This window comes from Sebastes umbrosus, chromosome 7 (assembly GCF_015220745.1).
Source record: "Sebastes umbrosus isolate fSebUmb1 chromosome 7, fSebUmb1.pri, whole genome shotgun sequence".
Taxonomy (NCBI): Eukaryota; Metazoa; Chordata; class Actinopteri; order Perciformes; family Sebastidae; genus Sebastes; species Sebastes umbrosus.
In genome coordinates, this window is record NC_051275.1 from 33,398,231 (window position 1) to 33,420,429 (window position 22,199).

At 41.5% G+C, this 22,199-nt stretch overlaps 1 protein-coding gene across 4 annotated transcripts; it reads right to left on the reverse strand.

Moving 5' to 3' along the window:
- Window positions 1–1,032: 1,032 nt before the first annotated feature.
- rsf1a (remodeling and spacing factor 1a) lies at window positions 1,033–20,260 on the reverse strand. Of its 4 annotated transcripts, none has more exons than XM_037775191.1 (18): window positions 19,903–20,260; window positions 16,176–16,267; window positions 15,015–15,107; window positions 14,654–14,859; window positions 13,354–13,520; window positions 12,715–12,804; window positions 10,271–11,699; window positions 9,951–10,155; window positions 9,633–9,842; window positions 9,076–9,180; window positions 7,914–7,993; window positions 7,740–7,788; window positions 6,902–7,008; window positions 6,394–6,458; window positions 4,749–4,923; window positions 4,398–4,627; window positions 3,751–3,948; window positions 1,033–2,944 (listed from the first exon to the last, which is right to left on the reverse strand). In XM_037775191.1, the coding sequence occupies exons 1-18, from the start codon at window positions 20,108–20,110 to the stop codon at window positions 2,082–2,084; spliced, it is 4,572 nt and encodes a 1,523-aa protein (XP_037631119.1). In that variant the 5' UTR covers window positions 20,111–20,260; the 3' UTR covers window positions 1,033–2,081. The 4 variants fall into 4 exon arrangements, with proteins under 4 accessions (XP_037631119.1, XP_037631120.1, XP_037631118.1 ...); XM_037775192.1 differs by having other exon boundaries at window positions 9,951–10,134; window positions 10,271–11,705; XM_037775190.1 differs by having other exon boundaries at window positions 10,271–11,705.
- Between the last annotated feature and the right edge of the window lie 1,939 nt (window positions 20,261–22,199).

Sequence of the window (22,199 nt, forward strand, 5' to 3'; positions counted from 1 at the left end):
TTCAGCTCTTTAAACAGATAGTTCAGGTGTTTTGAAGTGGGGGTTGTATGAGGTGCTTATTCGTAGTCAGTGTATTACCTACAGTAATAGACAGTAGTAGACAGGAGTACCAGCACGGGAGCAAAGCAATGTACTGCTGTGGACGTGGGGCAGCAGCAAAACACATTTTAGACACCTAAAAATCAGTTTAAGTGTACGCTATATTTAGAATATTTTCACTGATTTCCCTGTCAGAAAGGGCTGTTTGACAGCGAGGTAAAGCGGTGAAAATATTCTAAATATAGCGTACACTTAAACTGATTTTTAGGTGTCTAAAATCTGTTTTGCTGCTGCCCCCGTCCACAGCAGTATAATGCTTTGCTCCCGTGCTGGTACTCCTGTCTGTTTCTCCAAACAGGGAGTGTGCTGACCGTCATCTACTGTAGGTTATACACTAACTATGGATAAATACCTCATACAACCCTACTTCAAAACACCCAAACTATCCCTTTAACATCAAATGAATAAAGATCATTCTATGTTTTTTCTTTAAATCTTTAGAACGTTTGATCTACATGATTTACCCCAGTGTAGGAAACTGAGTTTAAATGACTGTGTCAGTTTTCTAATATCGGTTCAGGTGATCCTCGTCAACTTGAATTAAGTAAAGTCACTGTATTTAGGATCCATTATTTACACCCTGCAATCTCCACCTTGTTCTGATTATTTTTTTTAATAATCGATTTATAGTTTTGTCTATAAAATGTTAGAAAACAGTGAAAAAAGCCTTTTTGGCGGACTAACACTTATATATATATTCAGTTTATCATTTAAGTCAAACGTCACAATTGGTGCATGGAGTTTACCGCTGGTATTGAGCTCTTTGTCGGCTGTTTGAGAGCAAATTTTTGGACTTTACAAGTTGACAAGGGGCACCTGAATGCAGCGTTAGTGTTGCTGAACCATTTCATGTGGGGAGGAGGAGCTGGTTTAGTCTGACCCCCTTCTTGGGCCCAGTCCTTCAGTGGATCCTGCCCCTGAATTGGGACCCAACTACTGATTATTACAGTATTTGCATGTAAATAAGGCTGTTATTTGGGTCATGATCATGTCCAGGATTACTTACAAGAAGCGTCACGCTATGAGGATTGATTCGGATCTAACCGTGCAGATAGTTCTGGTTTTATATTTGCAGGTTATCTGTCTGAACATCTGTCTCAACAACGTGGAGGTGAATCCTTATTTAGTTTGTGGTGCTCACTGTGCTGAAAAAAGAGCATTTAAAAAGTCTAGAGATTTACTGTTAACTAGATCACTTTTATCTTTTTTCAGTGTAGAGAGAGACAGGAAACATGGGGAGAGAGAGGGGGGTATGACATGCAACAAATGTCCCCCCACCCGTAAGGCTACTGGGTCATTTTTCAGTACAGCACCACGACATTTAAAACACCGTTGTGAGAACCACAAATACAACTCACTTCCATTGTTTTGGAGTGGAGGCAGATATCTGAAAACCTGGACAGATAAAACCAAAAACTCTCAGCATGGGTAGATACTTTGTGTGTCTGGTGTCTGTAACCATCAGGTCATATGATCCAAAGTGTTCGGTTTGACACTGACACTCTCCTTGGCGGCGAGCTATTAAGTGCTATGAGAATGATGAAGTGCTTTATGTTGAGGTACACTACAAACAGACTCCCAATTCAACCCTAACCCACATGGGGATGAATCCACTATCACCCTGCCACTTGGATCCACCAGAGAGACGTCCGTAAATCAAGAGTTCAGAGATCACGAGAACCTCCGGCTGCGTGCGAATGCGTCCACTGAAACAGGAAGTGCTGCCAGTCCTGGTGCGAGGATGCTTTTTGGTCCTGCTGGCTGGCGGGTTACCTTCCGCCAGAGGTGACGATGAGTGTAATCATACAGTATGTGATGGCGGAGAGCACTCTAACACAACACGACAGCGGGGAGGAAGAGCAAGACAGGAGAGTAAGAAGAGGAAGAGGCGGAGGTGGAGAGAGGTCCATTTGTGGGTGAAAGGCCTGACAGTTAAAAGAAAAAAAACAAAGAAGCGAGCGTTATTCACACAAACACAGCCATCATGACTGCGGACTGTTCTGGACAGAGTTTAATGAGTCTGTCTGGCCCTCCTCCTCCTCCTCTTCCTCCTCCTTTTCCTCCTCCTTTTCCTCCTCCTTTTCCTCCCCCTTTTCCTCCTCCTCCTCTGGATGTAAGGGGCCATTGTGCCTGCCTGACCCTTCACTGTCCCGTGGGACAGAGGGACTTCCAGCCCCGGGCTTCGCCGGGCCTCTGGAGGTCCGATGTCCGTTTGACGGAGACAGGCTGCGGCCTCTCCCCTTTTCCTGAGTGTCGCTGTCGGCCCTCCTCTCCACCGCTGAACACTTCTTCATCGTCACCTTTTGTCTTCCCTCCTCCTCATCGTCTTCCTCTTCTTCATCATCATCATCATTATTATCATCATCATCATCATCATCAGAGTCGATGCGGTTGAGTCTTTTGCGGATTGGACGATCCTCTTCCGACGACGACTCTGATTCCTCTGAGTCTTCCTCGTCCTCGTCCTCGTCGTCCGTCGAAGGCCGCCTTTTTTTCAGCATCTGAGCGAGCCGTTTGCGCCGCTGCTGTGACAATATCTCTCTCCTCTTCCCCCTGCCCATCTTCTCCAGGTCCTCTTCTTCTCTTTCTGTCCTCTTTAACCTCCTCCGCTTGTCTTTGTCCGTCTTCTCCTTCTCTAATAGTTTCCTTTTCAGACGCCTTCCTCTCTCTCTGTCGTCATCCTCCTCTTCTTCATCGCGTTCGTACCTCCTCCGCTTTTCTCTCGTCCGGTTACTCCGGAGGTCTTCCTCCTTTCTTCTCCTCTTGTTCACTCTTCTTCTCTGGTCATCATCCTCTTGATCTTCATAATCCTCCTCCTCCTCAGAGTCTCTGGAAGAAGGCGTCACTAAAAGAAAAAGAAAGAGGAAGGATTTGTGGGGTGGAATAAATCTTTGCGATTCAGTAAAATTGCTGAGATGCACTTAAATTATTTTTCTGATCAAAGAAAACAGCAAGAAAATGTGCATCAGAAAGAAGAACTTTGATAAACAACACAAGTAGCCAGTTCTCCCGTCAGCTCCGTTCTCTTTATCCATCCATGGTCAGCTCCATCGGGCCGTTTGAATGCAGAGAACATAAATGTCAGTATATGGGTGCTCTACAGTCGTAGCATCGGCCCATTTTACCACGGAGATGAGAGCGACGGCTGGCTTGACCGCACGTTACCGCGATACGATAACGTTTCCTGTCCGTGACAGAGTTAGCATGCAGCTTTAGCTGTGATGTCTAGCTCTGCTTTTCCTGTTAATGTGTGAAACCCAAAGTGTTTCCATCCTTTACTGGATGTGTAGTGTTTACCACGCTGGATTTAACATGTGAGGGTGCAGGTCGTATCCACGCGGACCCTCTGCCGGTTTCTACTTTTTCGTTTTGGCTCGCGGCGGCTGGCTGCTGTGTGTTTTGGTTGAAGGATACGGAACAGATATGACGTCACGTTACTCAGACTACAACAATAAAAGTGGTAACTTCCTCCTAGTAGGTGAATCGATTTTTTGCCCATCCCTAGCCGTTACCCTGGTCAGTTGTAAGATTTGTTTTCTTTATCCAATTCACACAAATAATCCTTGACTGGAGAGCCCGTTTCTATCTTAAACTGAATGTGTGTGAAGCAGCGTGAACTGGTACACATGCTCAGAGGGCGATCTGACTGACCATCGCTGTAGTCGCTCGAGAGGTGCTCCTTGCGTGGTCTGCCGCGGGGTCTAACTTTGACCTTCTTGGCGGAGGCCCGGGAGTTGTCTGACGACTCCGACGTCTCGCGGTAGTTGACCTGCTGGCGCTGGCCACGCCTCAGACCCCGCCTCTTTTTTTCAGCATCGCTGTCAGTCATGTCGCTGAACTGATCGGAGCCTGGAGAGGACATGAACAATTTACAGATAACTACATTGATAATCAATTAGTTCCAGAATGGATATTCGCTGGTTCCCAAATGATTTGCTCTTTTCTCTGTTTTATATCATTGTGAACTGAATATCTTTATGTTTTAAAAAGATATTCAGTTTACAACAAGATATGACATATAAACGCAACAAATCCTCTCATTTCAGATGTTTGACATTTTTACTTATATAAAAACTGTAATATTAAAGTTGAATTACATTTTGTATTTATGCCTAAACGCTGTTTCAGGGGATTTCCATCCTGATGAAATCAACTTACATCAGCTGCAACAACAGCAGGTCCCTTTATGAACGTGATTAAAACATCACAGCACTATTTATCTCCTCACACACAATCAATCAGCTCTGCAACTGTAACGCAAAACAATTCTATCTTGCAGCGTGGCAGTTTCCCCTCACCCATTTCTTCATCAGTTTCTTCCTCCTCTTCCTCGGAGGAGCGTCTCCGCCGCCGTCTCAGCCGTTTCCGGCCCCGGCGTTGGGTCCTGCTGGGTCGGATTTTAGGTGCCCCTTTCGCCGCCCGTCTGGGGCGAGTCCCACTCTCCACGCTGCCCACGTCGCTGCCCGCATCGTCATCGTCCTCCTCGTCATCATCAGCACCTGACGCAGCAAAATCTTCATCCTCCGAGCTTTGTGGGGGAAGAGGAAGAAAAAATAAGACCGATGGAAGCAAACAAAAGACGAGGAAGAGAAATGCAGGTAGGTGTGTGTGTGTGTGTGTGTGTGTGTGTGTGTGTGTGTGTGTGTTACCTGTTGCTGAGCATGAACTCGTCTTCGCTCTCTGCTGCCGTGCTGTCACTCTCCAGGTCGTTCAGTCTCCGCTTCTTCCTGTTCCTGGCAGAGATAGCCTGGCTTCTGATTGGCCGCTGGCTCTCCTTCCCGTCCTCCGACAGGATAGCGGTGATGTCTCGGCCTTGCCCGGCTCCTACATACATCAGAACAGATAAGTGGGTTAAATCTATCGTTAGAGTTCGGCTTCTCAGTCGTCTTAATGTGGTGGAAACGTTAACAATATGATGCATCGCAACATGGGCAGAAACTGGGTACTCTTACTAACAAACTGCTGTTTCTGTAGCTGTGGAAGAAATGTGCAGAATGTTTGTCAGTGATTCAAAATAATGGGGTGATTTTAAGAAGTTAATAGACACAAAGACCAGACACCATGAATTTAGAGGTGGGGAACCATAAATCTCTTTGCTGATTCAAATCATTTCATTCAGTTCAGTCCAAAGATTCACTGACTATGTAGTTCGTTCACTTTTCACCTCAAGTTAAACATCGCAGCACCGTTCATACGGCCCATATGAGCTGCCCCATCAGCCAATCCTCTAACTCTTCCTACATGGCGATATTGTTCGATTATAAACCCATTTATATATTTTGAAGAAACCTTTACAACTTCCGGTAATTGCTCTTTACCCACCTATGGCTCCTATAAGCCTTTAAGTTGGATTCACATCAAATCAGGCAAAAACGCCAGTCCTCCCATTCATTTCAATGTGCTAGTACGTTTAGGCTGTGGCGGTAGGGACCGCAGGGGATGCCGAAAACAATAAAAAGGAAGCCGTGCGGCGAAAAGTTGAAAACGCTGCAGTGGCCAATCGCGGCCATCAGACCTGAATACACCCACAGAAAGAAGAACTCTCCCAGTTGTGTCCTCGCTTGGTGTATTTCTTGTACCCAGCGTCAACGTCTGCATCTGGCTTTCAGTCTATGCTGCAAAATAGCGATACGAAGAAGCTTCCTTTGGTTTGGGTCCAATTGTTTGAGTTTGCGGACAGGAAATGGAGGAAAAGATCTGGGTCAGGGGTTAAAGTTCTTCTTCTTCTTCTCTTTTGTTCTTCAATGGGGATTGGCAAACTGCTTTTAGTAGCATTACCGCAACCCTTTAAGTGACACTCCCACACCACCGCGCAACTCTGTGCTAAACGTCGAAACACCTGATTGTGTGTGAATGCAGCCTTACTCCCAGCACATTGTGACATGCATCAGCAGGAAGTAATCTAACATGAACAATGGCTGCATTCCATTTAGGTGTGTCAGTCTCAGGGCCCTGGTATTATGCTGTCTTACTGGAGTAACTAATTAAAACTAAGCCATCATTAATGTTTTCTTTTCCTGCCAGGTCTTCTAAGGAAGGGATCTCTTTCATTGTCATCATGTTCGGAAGATATACACAATATAAACTGTGTTTCCTTCAAATACTGATATATTCATCAACCCCAACACTGAGCTGCAGACCTGCTCTGAATAGCTGCCATGTAAGGGCAGAAATAAAATAAAGTAATGTGTAAAAAATTAAATAAATAATGTATAAATGTCCGTTTCCAATGCTGTAGTTTATCACGTTATCAACAGCATGAATTCTGCTTTAACCTTTGCGTCGTTCACTCACCTCCACAGAGGTCCCTGATGTCCTCCTCTATAGCCTCGTCAATGGCATCGTCAAAGTCGTCAAACCTGCAACACAGATCAGATGCTGATAGCTCCTGTCTGGGATTTTATGTTTTTATTGCAAGACTTTTTGCAAAATTCAAATCTGTTTGCAAATATGACACAGCGTCGGGCCATTTTAACCATTTCCCCTCACATTCATGATCACTGCAGATGTACTGAAGCATATTAAGAGTCTCTCTAGCACTGTAAATGGTCAAATTGAAATATGGACCAGTACATCCATTCACGTGTTTCCATGTATCAACAGTTGGTGGCAGCAATGCACCCAGTAAAACACAAGAAAGAAGAAGCCTGCTAGATAATGTAAACATGAATGTAAACGATGGAGGTCGCACATTATTAAAAAAAAGCTAATTAGCTTTGCAAATGTTTGATCTACTTTTGTTACGCTTCAAGGATGCACACAATGTGTTTTGGTGAGAAACACTGAATGTAACATCACATACCTGTAGCTGATGTTCTTCCTGGTTCTGGTTGATCTCCTCCCCAGATTTTTGCTCTTTTTGGGATCCTTCTTCTTCGTCGACTTCTCCTCTTCCCCCTCATCGCCCTCCTAAAACAGTCAAGACAAATTATTCTAAATGTTGCACGGTAACATATGAGCATCTTTTACACCATGCTGTTTCATGCTGTGTTGCAACATTGGAAATTGCAGATTGACAATGACAAATATTGTCCAGAAACCCTCACAGGTACTGCATTTAGCATAGAAAATATGCTCCAATCATAACATGGCAAACTGCAGCCCCACAGGCAACAACAGCTGTCAGTGTGTCAGTGTGCTGACTTGACTATGACTTGCCCCAAACTGCATGTAATTATCATAAAGTGGGCATGTCTGTAAAGGGGAGACTCGTGGGTACCCATTTGAACCCATTTACATTCAGATATCTGGAGGTCAGAGGTCAAGGGACCCCTTTGAAAATTGCCATGACAGTTTTTTCCCCGCCAAAAGTTTGGAGTTATTTAGCCTCCTTCGCGACAAGCTAGTATGACATGGTTGGAATCAATGGATTATAAATATATCATAATGAATGGATAGCTTCATATGATATCAGTATCTTCACTCTAGCTTTAAAACTGAACCCGCTACAACCTCTGAAAGACCGATTGCGTTAAATAAATTAGTGGCGTTAAAACAAATTTGCGTTAACGTATTATCTTTGACAGGCCTAATAAAACCAGTATAGATATGCACTGAAGTAATCACATTATTCCCCATGTGTTTAAACTGACAGGGATTATAATGAAGCTGTGTGTTACAATGAAAAGACTTTTACTCACAGGGATGATGTTCTCCACACTGATTCCTACGTACACCAGCCGCTCCCTCCTGACAGACAGAGAGGAGGGTCAAAATACACATCATTTTGACCTTTAGAGTTTTTTTCAGAAAGTCGAACATAGTGTGTGTGTGTGTGTGTGTGTGTGTGTGTGCGTGTGTGTGTGTGTGTTTACCTCCTCTCTGCTCTCTCTTTTTTCTTCAGAGCGCTGTCCAGGTTCAGCAGTTGCTCCTCCAGTTTCTCACACAGCAGCTTCTGAAGGGAGGAAAACCCAGAAAAACACAAATCAAACGTTGGAAAACGTCTCTTTTAAAATGTCTTGTTTATTAAGGAACCTCAACGCTCTGCTAGTACCACTGAAATGTGTCCGAAGCTTTCAAGTACTGAAAGCTGACGTTAAATGTCTGGACAGAATTATTTGCTTATTCTTTGATCCAATAGTTCCTGATTTGTATCAAACTCTTGAACAAGTTCTTGTTCAGCTGCTTGTGTTTGGGCGACATGAAACACTATCTTTTGTTAAAGTAAAGCTTCAGTAGGCAACAATAACCATAATAACCTTTCAGCATATTGTAATTCAAGTGTTCTGAGAGAAAACTAGACTTCTGCACCTCCTCATGGCTCTGTTTTCAGGCTTTAGAAAAATCTAGCCTGTGACGGGAGACTTTGACCAATCACAGGTCATTTCATTGAGAGAACGTTCCTATTGGCTGGGCTCCAGTTGGTGGGCGGTGCTTGGTATTTCCTCAGCAGATCTCAACATGGCTGCCGGGTCACAAACGTTCTCATTTTACAGCTAAACAGTACACTACAAGATGATTCTGAAAGCATTTAAGGCGAGAAATAGTCATAACAGAATACAGAATATTGATTCATATTTGATCAGCGCTGCCTAGTTTGACCGTTTGGTCGGAGTTTGCGAGTGATTGACAGCTGGCTCTCATAGACGGCAGCTGGACAGCAGACCTCAGATCAGCTCTGACTGGTTGTTTTCCTCCGGTCTGTGAAATCTTGCAGATGCCGTTAGGAGTACTGGAGGACACCGGAGGACACAGAGTCACATGATTTTTTTCAGATTACCTGTCTCATGCACTACTCTCTGGATATAGCGAACGTTTTATAAAAATAACTTATTTTAAAATCATATTTGCTCCATTTCTACCTACTGCAGTTTTAAGACATTACTGACCAAATTATTTTAGAGTTTTTTTAGTTTTATATAATGACTATTTGACATCAGGTGGAGTTTTACCACCAAAACGTAAACAGGTTTACAGTTTGATAAAATGTGCTTTATATGCGTCGGTCTCTCTCTCTGTCACAAACATACAGCTTACATGTTGGCAGGGTGGACAGAACCACTCTCCATCTGGAATCAGCATGAGCGGTGGCCGCAGACAGGCAGTGTGGTATCCATTATCACAAGAGTCACACAGCAGGATCTGAAGGACACACACACACACACACACACACACACACACACACACACACACACACACACACACACACACACACACACACACACACACACACACACACACACACACACACACACACACACACACACACACACACACACACACACACACACACACACACACACATATATATATTTGTGCAGTAAAATAACTCTCACAGTGGCAACTCTTTGCAACAACCAAGCCTTTAAATGGCCTCAATATTTTCTATTTGCTAGTCTTCAACACCACTGCATGCTGTGGCATTAAAAATGTCCCTTAATTCAAACCATGGGGCCTTGCACCAATCATAAAAGAACAGCCCCAAACAAAAACTACCCAAATGTATGTGAACAGCCGGTGTCCAAATACTTTTCTATGTGTATAATAAAATGGAGAAACAGTGCCTCAAACAACCACACGCTCTTCTCTCTCACCAGTTCAGGGTGGTTGGGCAGGCCACAGTGACTGCAGGCATCCTCACTGGGAATCTCCTCTGATTTACAGGATTCTTCTGAGTCGCTCCCTCCTTCGCTCTCCCCCTCTCCTCGTTTCCTCCCTCTGTCCTCCACCTCTTCTCCCTCGTTCAGTTTGCGTTTCTTGGCACGAATGTTGGACCATCGGGCACGTCGATGCCTCCGTTTACCCTGAAAATGCAACAGAGAAATAGTCAAACGGACAAAAAAAAAAATAGAGCAAAAGAAAACCCAAGTGTACGTGTTCACTCTCAGGACACACTTTTAGAAACTGATTACCCTCTGTTTCCTAATTTGCCCAACAGGTTCTGTTTTTATGTCTTTCTTTATAGTTGAGCTTTGCTCCTCTTCATCATCTTCCTCTTCTCCCTCCTCCTCCTCCTCTTCTTCCCTCGTTTTGGTAGAAAGTGCCTGTTTTTTTTGCGGTTTCTTTTTCTGGCTCTCAGTCGCCTTTGAGCTCGGCCTGCAGGTTGGCAAAGCAGATCTTCAAGAAAAAAAGTGTAGATGGGACTGAATTTATTGTCAGATTACAATGGACACACAAATACAAAATGTTTATTTTCTAAACCCCAATTTCATGAATTTTGTTATACATGTACCTGCAAATCCTTGCAGATCTCCTCAGCGTCCTCCCTTCCTCTTGCACCTCCTGCTCTTTCTCTTTCTCTTCCTCCTTTCCCCCTTTCCCCCTTAACTTGTTTCTCCGGTGAGGAGGAATCTTGATCTTCAACCTTATTCCTTCTTTCTGGAGCTCAGAGGAGGCCTCCTCCCGGGGACCCTGCTTCTCCACTGATCCAAGCCCAATGTCCTTCACCCTAACCTGGGCAGCCAACCCACCATTGACCCCATCTCCCTGATGGTCCTTTTTATCCTGCTGGTCTACTTTTAGAGGTGGAGTGGTGCTCCCTGATTCTGCCTCCTTTCCTAAATTGCTTTCATTCTTTTCATGGTCATCTTTATTTCCTTCTTCTGCCAAAGGGCGCCCAGACACCTCTCTTCTCCTCTCCTCCAGGTTCTCATCCTTCTCTTGACGACTGCTGTGTCCAGTTTTTGTCTCCCCTTCTGTGGTATTCTTATCCAGGTCTTCTGCCGTCTGTCTTTTGGGGTCCTCTGTGGGCTGAGACAGTGAGGAAAGACTAACAGAATCCACTTTTTCCTCTACAGCTTCAGGGAGTGGATCAGATTTTAAGGGTGACAACTGTAGTTTTCTGGCTGGTTGAGCTTCCATCGCGGCAGGAGGAGGAAGAGCGGCGGCTGCTGCTGCTGCCGTCTCCCCTTCAACAGGTCCCTTCCTTACCAGCACTGACTGCCGGCTCACTTCCTTCTCTTCCTCTACAGCTCTGGATCCCCGGTGGTCTAAACTGGGCCCATTTTGTTCCTGCTGCTCAGCACCGGAGGGTCGGTGACGCTCAGATGGGCTACGAATGACCCCTACATGACCTATAACGCCGACTTGACCTATGACCCCTATGACTCCATTTTGTCCCTCTTTATGCGGCAAGGTAAGAGACGCTCTCCCGTTGCTCAGTTCTAGCCTCGATGCAGTGACCACTAGTTGCGGTTGTGAGGCAGGTGGACCACCAGGGGGCGCTAAGGAGCTTGGCAACTTCCCCTCTTTTCCATGACTCTCCTTGGTCTGGATCACAGAAGGGTTGCAAACAATAATACTGCTGCTGTTACTGTTGTTGAGGTGGTTGCTGTGATAGCTCTCAGCAATCTTAAGCTCCCTCTTCTTCAGTGGTATCTTGGCCTGCTGGTTGCTCCTGACAACAGCCCGTTCTGCTTCCTCTTCCTTGTTCATTTCCTGTTTTGCCACAGTCGCACCTGGTGCCATGACGACTGACACAGCATTTTTGGGAGCGTCGGCGTCCCTGGATTCTGATTTGATGATGGTGGTGATCGTGCTCACGCGGTTGTCAAAAACAGGTGATGATTTGTGGTCCGTCTTCTCTTCTTTCACCTCAGCCTCAGTGTTTTCCTGCTTGGTGGGCTGCGTCTCCTCCAGCTTTACTGCAACTGCAACTGCAACTGCAAAACAAAAAAGACAAAACAGTTACACTCCTAGAAACAGCAAACAAGAGAGGGACAGAGTGCAAGGAGCACATCAGGTACAGAACTATCATTAAAACGCTGGTAGCAGTAGCTGATAGTAGTGGAGACTTTGGCCAGTTACCTGTCCCCCTTTTTCAGTGATAGAAACAAAATTGAAGGGTGTCCTGGTGCTCTAGAGGTTTAAGACACTGACCATCTAAGCACAACACCCTTAGTTTGAGTCATCTCTCTACTGCACACTTTCCATTTAAGCAAAAAAAAAAAGCCCCAAAATGGTGTCATTCATCTCAACACATCAAGGATGATCAGATCCATCCTTTAGATTCTACCACCTATACATCATCTTATAATATGCAACTTTTCCACATTAAAATGTCTAAAAAACAACTAGACCTGTGTGATATATTTTGTTTAGTTGCGTTATCTCAACTGTTTCCATCAATTTTCAAACTAAAACTCAAAAGAGAAATTATAAATGTTTAATCAAGGTAACGGTCCGTTTCATTTGGTCGCCTGTCAATGGCGTCAAACCCCCTTGGAGTCGCATGCGTTGTGGTTGTCTGCCAGAAGCTGTTATAAATTCACCTTTTTATCCGTTTTAAACCACGTTTTTAACTCTTTATTTTAACCGGATGAAGGATTTTAGTCACTGGACATATGGATCTGAAGTTATCAGAGAAACAAGCTGAGCAAATGTTAGCGGCAGCTCGGCTCGCAGCCCCGGCCTCCACTGATTTATATTTTAAAGCTTATTTTTTGGGCTTTTGCCTTTATTTGACAGAGATAGTGATCGTCATGACAGGGGTAGAGGGCCCCCCCTCCAATGATTTTTCACCAAACTCTGTATTTTGTTATTGTTTTGATTAAGACACTCCTAGCGGCAGAAAATCACATATTGTGCGGTTAACAGACTTACTTAATTCAAGTGTGCCTTTCTCATGAAATAAAAGCGTAAACGTGAGATAACCTGTAGTTTCTTTGTTCTACGTACCTTGTGTTAGGGGTTCCTCTTCCTTTACAGGGTCAACCTCCTCTGTGATCTTGGAAGGTTGAGACTTGGTGCTTCCAATGGCCTCATCCCCTAAATCGACATAACACAGACACACAAACACAAACAGCGTTGTTGTGAATCTTTACTTTTGCAGTAAGAGGTGACCCCATTAACTAAACTCAGTCCTTCACAAACAATCTTGGCCTCTTGGGTATTTTAGTTTTTCACCCATCAGTATTACTACTGATGGGTGACTATCTGCACAATGTCGAATAAGTGAGAAAAAGATGTGTGATACTGGACTTTTCAATTGTTTAACTTGAGATCATTAGATCACTTTTGATATTTTGACTTTTTGTTTGGCCTGAAAAGAGAAAAATGGCTCTGAATACAGTTTGTGTAGCTTTTGATTAGATTATACTGCCTCTGATGTTTTTAGTAATTGTTTATTATGTTATTCTGTCATGTCTGATAACTTGGAGATTGCTTGGAGTGGCATCTATAGACATACAAATCTCAATAGTGTGTCGACTAACATGAAGGACAGAAGATGATGAGCTCTCAATCCAATGATGATTTTTCCATCCATAATATAACTCCTGTGTTCCAAAGCCACATCTACTCATTCGCCCAGCATACCTGCATCTTTTTCTGTAGGGCTGGCAGTCCTGGATCCAGCCTGGTTCTGGTCCTGGTTCTGGTTCTGGTCCTGGTCCTGGTCCTGGTCCTGGTCCTGGTCCGGATTCTGTTTGGGTTCAACCTGGGCCTTGAGCAGCTCCAGAGCCTCAGCCAAGTCGTTACGAGTCCTGAGAAGACAAGATACAGAACAAGAAGGGAACAGAATATGAATAGATTTGGTGGTGAACTGACATGACACTGCAGGCTGTTCTCCAGCAGGGACAAACAATTCATTTTTCAAAAGAAAATAAGTGACAAGACTACTTTAAGACAGACTTAACGGGATAGTTTGTATGTTTTGAAGTGGGGTTGTATGAGGTACTTATCCACTATATGAACCTACAGTAGATGATGGTCGGCGAGCCCACAGTTTGGAGAAACAGACAGCAGTACCAGCACAAGAGCAAAGCAATGTACTGCTGTGGTCGGGGGCAGCAGCTAAACGCATTTTAGACAGTCATTTTAATGATACAGTATATTTAGAATATATTCACCACTTTACCTAACTGTTAGACAGCCCTTTCTGACTGGGAACTGAAGCCGTTATATCCATCTGTGTTCTCTTCAAAGCCACCAGACTCCATTGACAAAGGCATTAATTTTACCTTGCAGAACACGGGAGTTGCTGGTCTACTGCTGCCTCGATCGGTTAGTTGGTTTGCGTTATTGTGTGACTTTGGTGAATCCGAACTAACCCTTTAAAATACCAGTCATACACTAACAAACAAACTAACCGATCGAGGCAGCGGTAGACCATCAACTCCTGAGTTCTGAGATGTAAAATAGCTGTTTTTGTCAATGGAGTCTGGTGGCTTTGAAGAGAGCATCGATAATGACTTCAGTTTCCCCTCGGAAAGGGCTTTCTGACGGCAAGGTAAAGCGGTAAAAATATTCTAAATATAGCGTACACTTAACCTGATATTGATTCTTTTAGGTGTCTAAAATCCGTTTTGCTGCTTCCCCCGTCCACAGCAGTACATTGCTTTGCTCCCATGCTGGTACTCCTGTCTGTTTCTCCACACTGGGGGCGTGACGAACGTAATAATAGGTAATACACTGACTATCTAACTAACCCTTTAAGACAAGGTTGGCATTTTAATTTGCAATGTGAACCTAACCAAATAAAATTATGACAAACAACTTTTCTAATAAAATAAGATCCAGATTGTAAAGAACTATATATTTACAAACAATAACTATATATGTGATTGCGGCCTGAGACACTGGTGATGGAGGTGCATATCCACCAGAAGAGTAATACCTGACGATGCACTTCCAGGTGGATCCGTCCAGATCGTCCTGCTCCTCCGTGTACAGCCGGATGTTCTGCTCCTGGTCCAGCTGAAGCCAGTACATCAGGCCCTGCTTGTCCCGACCTATAGGCTGCATACGCATCTTCTCTGGTTCCTCCTCATTAATCGCCATCTTGAACTTCAGGTTGTCATCGAACTGACACTCACAGAGATACTGTAGGGTAAACAAAATAAACGTGTAGAAAGAAAGAGGAGGGAGTTGAAGGCGGAAAGGATATAACAAAAAGATGAATGTGGTTGTTGCATTGACTGCAGATGTTTCAGTCTTTTAGATACACTTATTACATTATTAGTAAAAACAGGTCATACTTTGAGGATGCATGACTTGCACTCCATGGACATCTCCTGGTAGCCCTTCTGTTCCAGCTCCCATGCCCAGGTACTGTTCAACTCCTGGCAAACCTACAGGAAATAATGATTAGATATAGTCACTGCGTACAACTTCTCTGTCTGATGTGTGCTGATATGTCTGGTTTAATCTGTTGACCACAACAGCAGTAAGGCTCTACAGTTAGTGTTGGAAGTTCACTCTACTTAAAGCTCTACGAGGTCAGAGTTTTCTTTATAAATACTACTTTGTTATCGTCCTACAGTAAATGACAAACAGGGGTCTGTAACTGCACCCCATCTCCACTAACGAACGCTTCCTGAACAATTAATTTTAGCAGCGGGGTGTGGTCACAGGTGAGAAACTTGAGATGCAGCATGCAAGCTCAGCTGGACTTATACTGATGGTTGAACCTCTTCAGCAAGCCATGTTTAATAATGTGCAGCCAAGTGGAATCTGAAGTCAAACACTTTACTAAGGCTACCCCCTCTTAATCAATTAGTCTACTAATCGGTCCTTTTGGTCTTAGTCAACTGTGACGATTAGTCGTTTTTCTGCTTTTTTCATGCTGAATGACTTATTTCCAAGAAACTTATAAGCACATCTCTGATAAACACAAGATTTAAAGTGGTGCTTCTGTGTGATTCTTTGTGGAGAAACAGATCTGTCGATTAAATCAACTAATCGATTATTCAACAAAATCGTATGAATGTTAGTCAATTAAGAATTTCTTTGGTAGAGGACAGCCCTACACATTACAAACACACACATACAGGGCTCAACTATAAGGATTGCCCACTTAACCAGGGCAAGTAAAATGCCACGTCGGGCTAGTAAACCATTTTATGCTCTCAATCTATTCTACGAGCAGAGCATTTTAAACGTCAATATCGCATTCGATCATGTTTATTTAATTGTGGGAAGTCAAAATCGTGATCACGACTAATATTCGATTAATTGTGCAGCCCTAGGAAGTGGTAAAAGTAACACATCGTTATTTTTCTGGAGCTGATGATTGGAGTAGCTAAGGAGTGAGCTATCTCGCCTCCTTCTCATCTTTGTTGAGAGTTTCTCCTTTTGTTCCTCGTTGGGCAAGTGGGAAAAATATCAACATTGAACCCTGACATAAACAGAGCCCTCACCTTAGCCAGGTATTTTTCCCAGCGGTCAGTAGTCACAGATCTCCCCAGTTTTCTGAGCAGCTTCACATGGAGCTCCACCAGGGGTTTAGGAACTGGAAAACACATGAAGATGATTAGAAACATAACACTGTTCATTTAAACTTTTCACAAGTCACTAGAAGTCCACAACAAATTCTGCTGAAGAGCACAACTTTAAAGCCAGGTGTTTAGGAGGCTAAAAGGGAAACATTTCCCTTCTGGAGATCAATCATATCATAAAACACAGTCAACATTTCCATTATTAAGTGTTACAGTGTTAGATTGTTCTATTGGGTGATTTTTTTAAAACAACCAAGTTCATGACAATAGAGAAAGTAGAACCTCTACGATGTGATTACATCTTAAACTGGGTTCAAGACTTTACATAATACTTAATGTATAAACAAAAACAGAGGTGTTGATTAATGGCCCTTTTGTTTACCATGATAAACAGATGTGTAACAACAGATAAACAACACCTTGACAGCAACCCCTGTCAACCTAAACACTGGGATTTTTATTTCACATTTCTTCCAGCAGCTGTTGGAAAACGGCCAACCACTGGTGAGTGAATAAAAAGGAAAATTACATTTATGATTCCGGCCGTGAATGTAAAATGTGTTTGTACAGACTAAAACCGCTTGTGTAGCACTGCAATCTTTGGGGGCTTATGTTTATCACTGCAACTTAAATGCCTTGAGATAAGCAATAAAAACAATACTGCTTATAATATGCAATGTGCTTTCTGCACTGACAGTTACTTTTTTCACTATTTCTACATTGAAGGTATTATCAGATAACTGGTGATGTGCTAGCTTATGGATATTATGTTGTTTACTGAATACTGGGTAAACAGATGTTTACCATGTCAGTGGTTCTCAGAATTGAGTGCCAGCAACTTCCCGGGTGCTTGGGGTCTCACAGCAAAATATTTAATTCTCAGGAAAAACACTTTTTTCATTCTAATTTTGGCCCATCAGATCAGGAGTTCCCACTTATCTCCTATGTACAATGTAGATAGTTGTGTAAATGTAAACACATTTACACAAGTCAGGGTATCTTTGTGCTGTTTCAGAATAAAGGTTATAATGCCTTGCTTCATTGAGGTTGGTAAGTAAGCTAATGTCTTACTCTCTCTTACTTTACTAATATTTTTGGGATATTTTACCAATAAATTTGGGATATTTTATTTGTTCATCATTTTAATGTTGCAGCTGGTAAAGGTGGAGCACATTTTACACATTTTTATCTGATAATTTATATTAAAAAACATCTGACATTTTACTTGTATTTTAAGAATATTTAAAAAATATATATATATATATATATATATATTTCACTAATAATTTGAGGGTATTTCTCTGATATTTAAGGAATATTTCATAGGATATTTTACTGATATTATTTTAGATATTTAAAAAAATATATACTTTTATATTTTTTGAATATTTTCCTTTAATGTTGCAGCTGGTAAAGAAGGGGCTCATTTTCACTTTTTTTTTTATTATAGACTGCATCAAAACCTTTATAATTGTCTCTACTATGTATTATTATCTTTTCATTCAAGATGTAAGACATAACTATTGTGTCAGGATTTATAATAAGACTGTTTTGCCTTCTAAACAAAATCTCATTGGCATTTTTAACTACTATGCTAATATCTAAAAAATACAACCTTGAACATAACTATACTCAAATAAACGTATAACAATGTTTGGTCTGATGTGAGACTGTTACGGAGCCCACAAATTTACAGGAAATTCCAGCTTTCTCTGCTGCCTGGCCCAGTGAACTGAAATTTATTTGTAGATGATTCATTGTAGACTGCATCAAAACCTTAAGAATTGTCTCTATTATGTATTATTTTCTTTTTATCCAAGATGTAAGTCATAACTACTGTGTCTGGATTTATGTTAAGTCTGTCATGATACTGTTAAGACTGCAAAATAAAATCCCATTGGCATTTTTAACTACGCTAATAGATTCCAGATTCAAGAGTTGTATTTGCCATTTGCACCTAAGTACATTGAATTCTGAGCAGTTTACACAGTTTAATAACTAAATAATACATCATTAGATCATAAAAATACTCAAATAAACACATGTGTGGTCTGATGTGAGACTGTAACGGAGCCCATGAATTTACAGGAAATTCCAGCTTTCTCTGCTGCCTGGCACAGTGAACTGAAATATTTTTAATCAACACAATCTCAGAATCTCAACAAAGAAAAAACAGTTAATCATGCCTGAAATGTCAGAAAACTTTGTCTTATCTTTATTTTGGCAAACTCTTGTTGGCCAAACGTAAAATAAGCTTAATAAGCGTAGGTAAAAATGCCAATGGGATTTTATTTAGAAGGCAGAACAGTTTTAACATAAAATCCTGACAATAGTTATATCTTACATCTTGAATGAGAGGATAATAATACATAGTAGAGACAATTATAAAGGTTTTGATGCAGTCTATAATAAAATGTCATTAAGTCACAATCCCCTATTCTGATAAATATCTCCTGCATTTAATAGTTTTTCTGCTTGCAGAGTTTTTAACAGAGGTTTATGTTAATATCTGATATAAACACCCTCAAAGTAGGCTTTTCCTTGAGGTATCTCATCTTATTAATAAATATACAAGAGTAATGTAAAGATTTACAATTAAATCAATTTTGGCATTTTTAATAGAGACACTTCTAAAGGTTTTGATGAAGTCTATATATAAACCTGTGTGGTCTGATGTGAGACTGTTAAGGAGCCCATACATTTACAGGAAATCCCAGCTTTCTCTGCTGCCTGGCACGGTCAACTGAAATACGATTAATTAATCAACACAAACTCAGAATCTTAACAAAGAAAAAACAAGTGCCTGAAATATCAGAAAACTAATATAGCTAACTACAACATAAACATGAGCTTATTATGTCTGAAGCTAATAGGAGCTACAGAACTAACGGTTATTGAGAGCTAGCTAGCAAGCTAACAACACTAACGAGTCTCTACCGTCTCTTTCTGTTCAACAATAACCTTTAAAACAACAACAAGTGCACTTTATGACTCAAAAGTTGAAATGCATCGATGCTAACTAGTTAGCCAGAGTTTCTACTGCGCCTGTGCATAATATGTGACAACCAAAATAAAGAACATCCTCTGTTTTTAGCAGCTAACATCAGCGGCTCAGTTTGAGATGTTGGATGGAAAAGGGACACAAAGAGGGACACTGATGTCCTCTCCAGACCCGGCTCTCTGGGAGGCTAGGCCGGGGACAAATCACACCTGACGACCCTCTGGAGCTAGCTGGTAGCTGGCTGTGTGTGTGTGTGGTCACTGCTGCATCATGGCTCCAACACTACCAAGTTAACAGCATTTACAGATCAATACCAAACAGTGTTATTGACTCTAAATCAAACTAATGTACTCCCTAACTTTAGTACAGCATGGTGCTGTGGTTTGGTGGAAGTGGAGTGAGGTTTGGCTAGCTTTATGTTAGCATTTTCACTCAGAAACTTGGGACACAAAATGCTGCTTTCAGGGGCTCCAACCGGGGCCGAGATGTTGCCACTAAACTCCCCGATCTAACGCTGCTCTGCCGGGGCCATCACCATCACAATCACGGCGGTTATGGTGGTGATGGTGGTCCTTCTCCTTCAGTGTCGCAGCTTCTAACCACTTCTTCTCTACCAACCGCCACTAACCGCCACCATCGATCTCTCACCTGCCGTGGTGTCCCGCAGATACCTCTCCATCTGCGGGAAAGTCATCTCGGGCAGATCCAGCACGGCTCCGAACCGCTCCAGGAACGAGCAGACCTCGGCGAAGCTCGGGCAGAGCGGCGGCGACGGTACCGGGCCGGAGCCGGAGGGGCTGGAGGAGCCGGAGGAGCCGGAGCTCCTCACCACCACCACCACCGGAGCAGCAGCCATCTTTCTCCAGGCAGGCAGGCAGGCAGGCGGAGAGAAGCAGGAGGGAGGGCGGAGGGAGGAGGGCTGAAGGCGGAGAGCAGAGAGCTGCTGCTGCTGCTGCTGCTGAGAGGATGCGATGTAATGAATGGAGGCAGTGAAACATCTACCGGGGTCAAGGTACACGCTATGAGGAGCATTAAGCTTCCGGGTTGGAATTTCAAAATAAAACCCATGCGTTCTGTGTTCGTTGAACAAAACACTAAAGCAAAGGATGTAGAGCACCACTAAAGGTGAATTAGCCTAATCTGGGAATTATTTTTCCATTTCAGATTAATATATATATATATATATATGTTAATATATTAATATATATATTAATACATATTTATATTATATATTATATATATATATGATATATATATCCGTATATATATATATATATATATATATATATATATATATATATATAATAAAATATATAATATATATATAATAAAAATATATATATATATATATACTATACTACTATACTATAGTATACTATATATTAATATATATATAAAGTCCAGAAATCTGAAATGCAAAAAAAAAAGTGATTTTGTGAAATCAGATTTCTGGACTATATTAATATACAATATATATATATATATATATATATATATATATATATATATATATATAAAAAACAATATATAATATATATATAATAAACAAATATATATATATATACTATACTACTATACTATAGTATACTATATACATATACATATATATATATATATATGTATATACATATAGTCCAGAAATCTGAAATGCAAAAAAAAAAATTGTGGATTGGACATTTGATATGTCATGTGATTTTGATCACTTGACACCACAGCTTGTGTTAACTAATCATTTTAATCATTTTATTGACTTGTATTTGTTTGAGGAAGACCTACACCCACTGGAGCTTAGGTATCCCACATTAGGGGAATACACCCTTTAGTTATCTATACCATCTCAAAATCATTGTATTACATTAGAGGGTGTAGTGTTGATATGTTTTCTTTTTTATTTCCCTTAAATACACATGTTAGGCCTTTATTTCAGACATACAACCCTTCTGTTTCCTGTAACAGTGTGCATATTATAGGAACTTGACGCAGCTGTGAGAAGTTGGGAGGACCAGGGAGAAATGCCCAGAATTCAACGCGATAGAGCAACATAGAAAAAACAAAAAAAACAACAAAACATTTCAAAATGGTTTTGGTTTTATTCCTCAAACGTTTAAAGCATAAACTAAATGGCTTCGTGTGTAATCACTTCTTCATCAAGCCTCCACAAACATTAGAAAAATAACGATTGAAACTGATGCTGCAATTTGTATTCTCGTGGTTTGTTTTTTGTACATCTTGTTTTTCCTTTTAGAATAGATGGAGGATGAATCCGTCTCTAGTATATAACAGCTCAGCACCATGGAGGTGTATAAGAGCTCATCTACTGCATGCTGCGTAGATAGTCACGCTGCACATGAGGATGCTGCCTTCACGGACTGTTGGAAATATCTCACCATCAGAGGAAGAAATCCCAATTTTCTCAAGTAAATTAAAAAGTAAAAAACAACAACCTGCAGAAATTAGAAAAAAATAACAACTCATAACTCAACTCAATTTTAACAGAGATGCAGCCACCCTCATTTATGGACTATAATTTGCACTTTACCTTAAATATCTTTAATAATGCATTAGAAGACTAAAACATCTATAAATAACCATTATTATTGCACAATTCATGCTGTCCCACATTAAGCAAATCATCTTGTCCCACTTTTCGGAAAAAACCATATTTCCTAAAGTGGAACAATGGAAAGTTTGATTGAAATAACAAATACAGAGTATATTTACACCATATTATAATATTTTTGATGAACAAACACACCATAAACAAATCCTGTTAAAAACTAGCAGGATTGTTTTATTCATAAAAAATGTATAGAAGACTAAAACAACTATAAATAACCATTATTATGGCCAGTTTACTCTAAAATTAACCAATCCAAACTAGGGTTGAGAGTTTTCACATCATGATTTTGACTGCACAAACATAAAAAACATTTATATCCATCTAA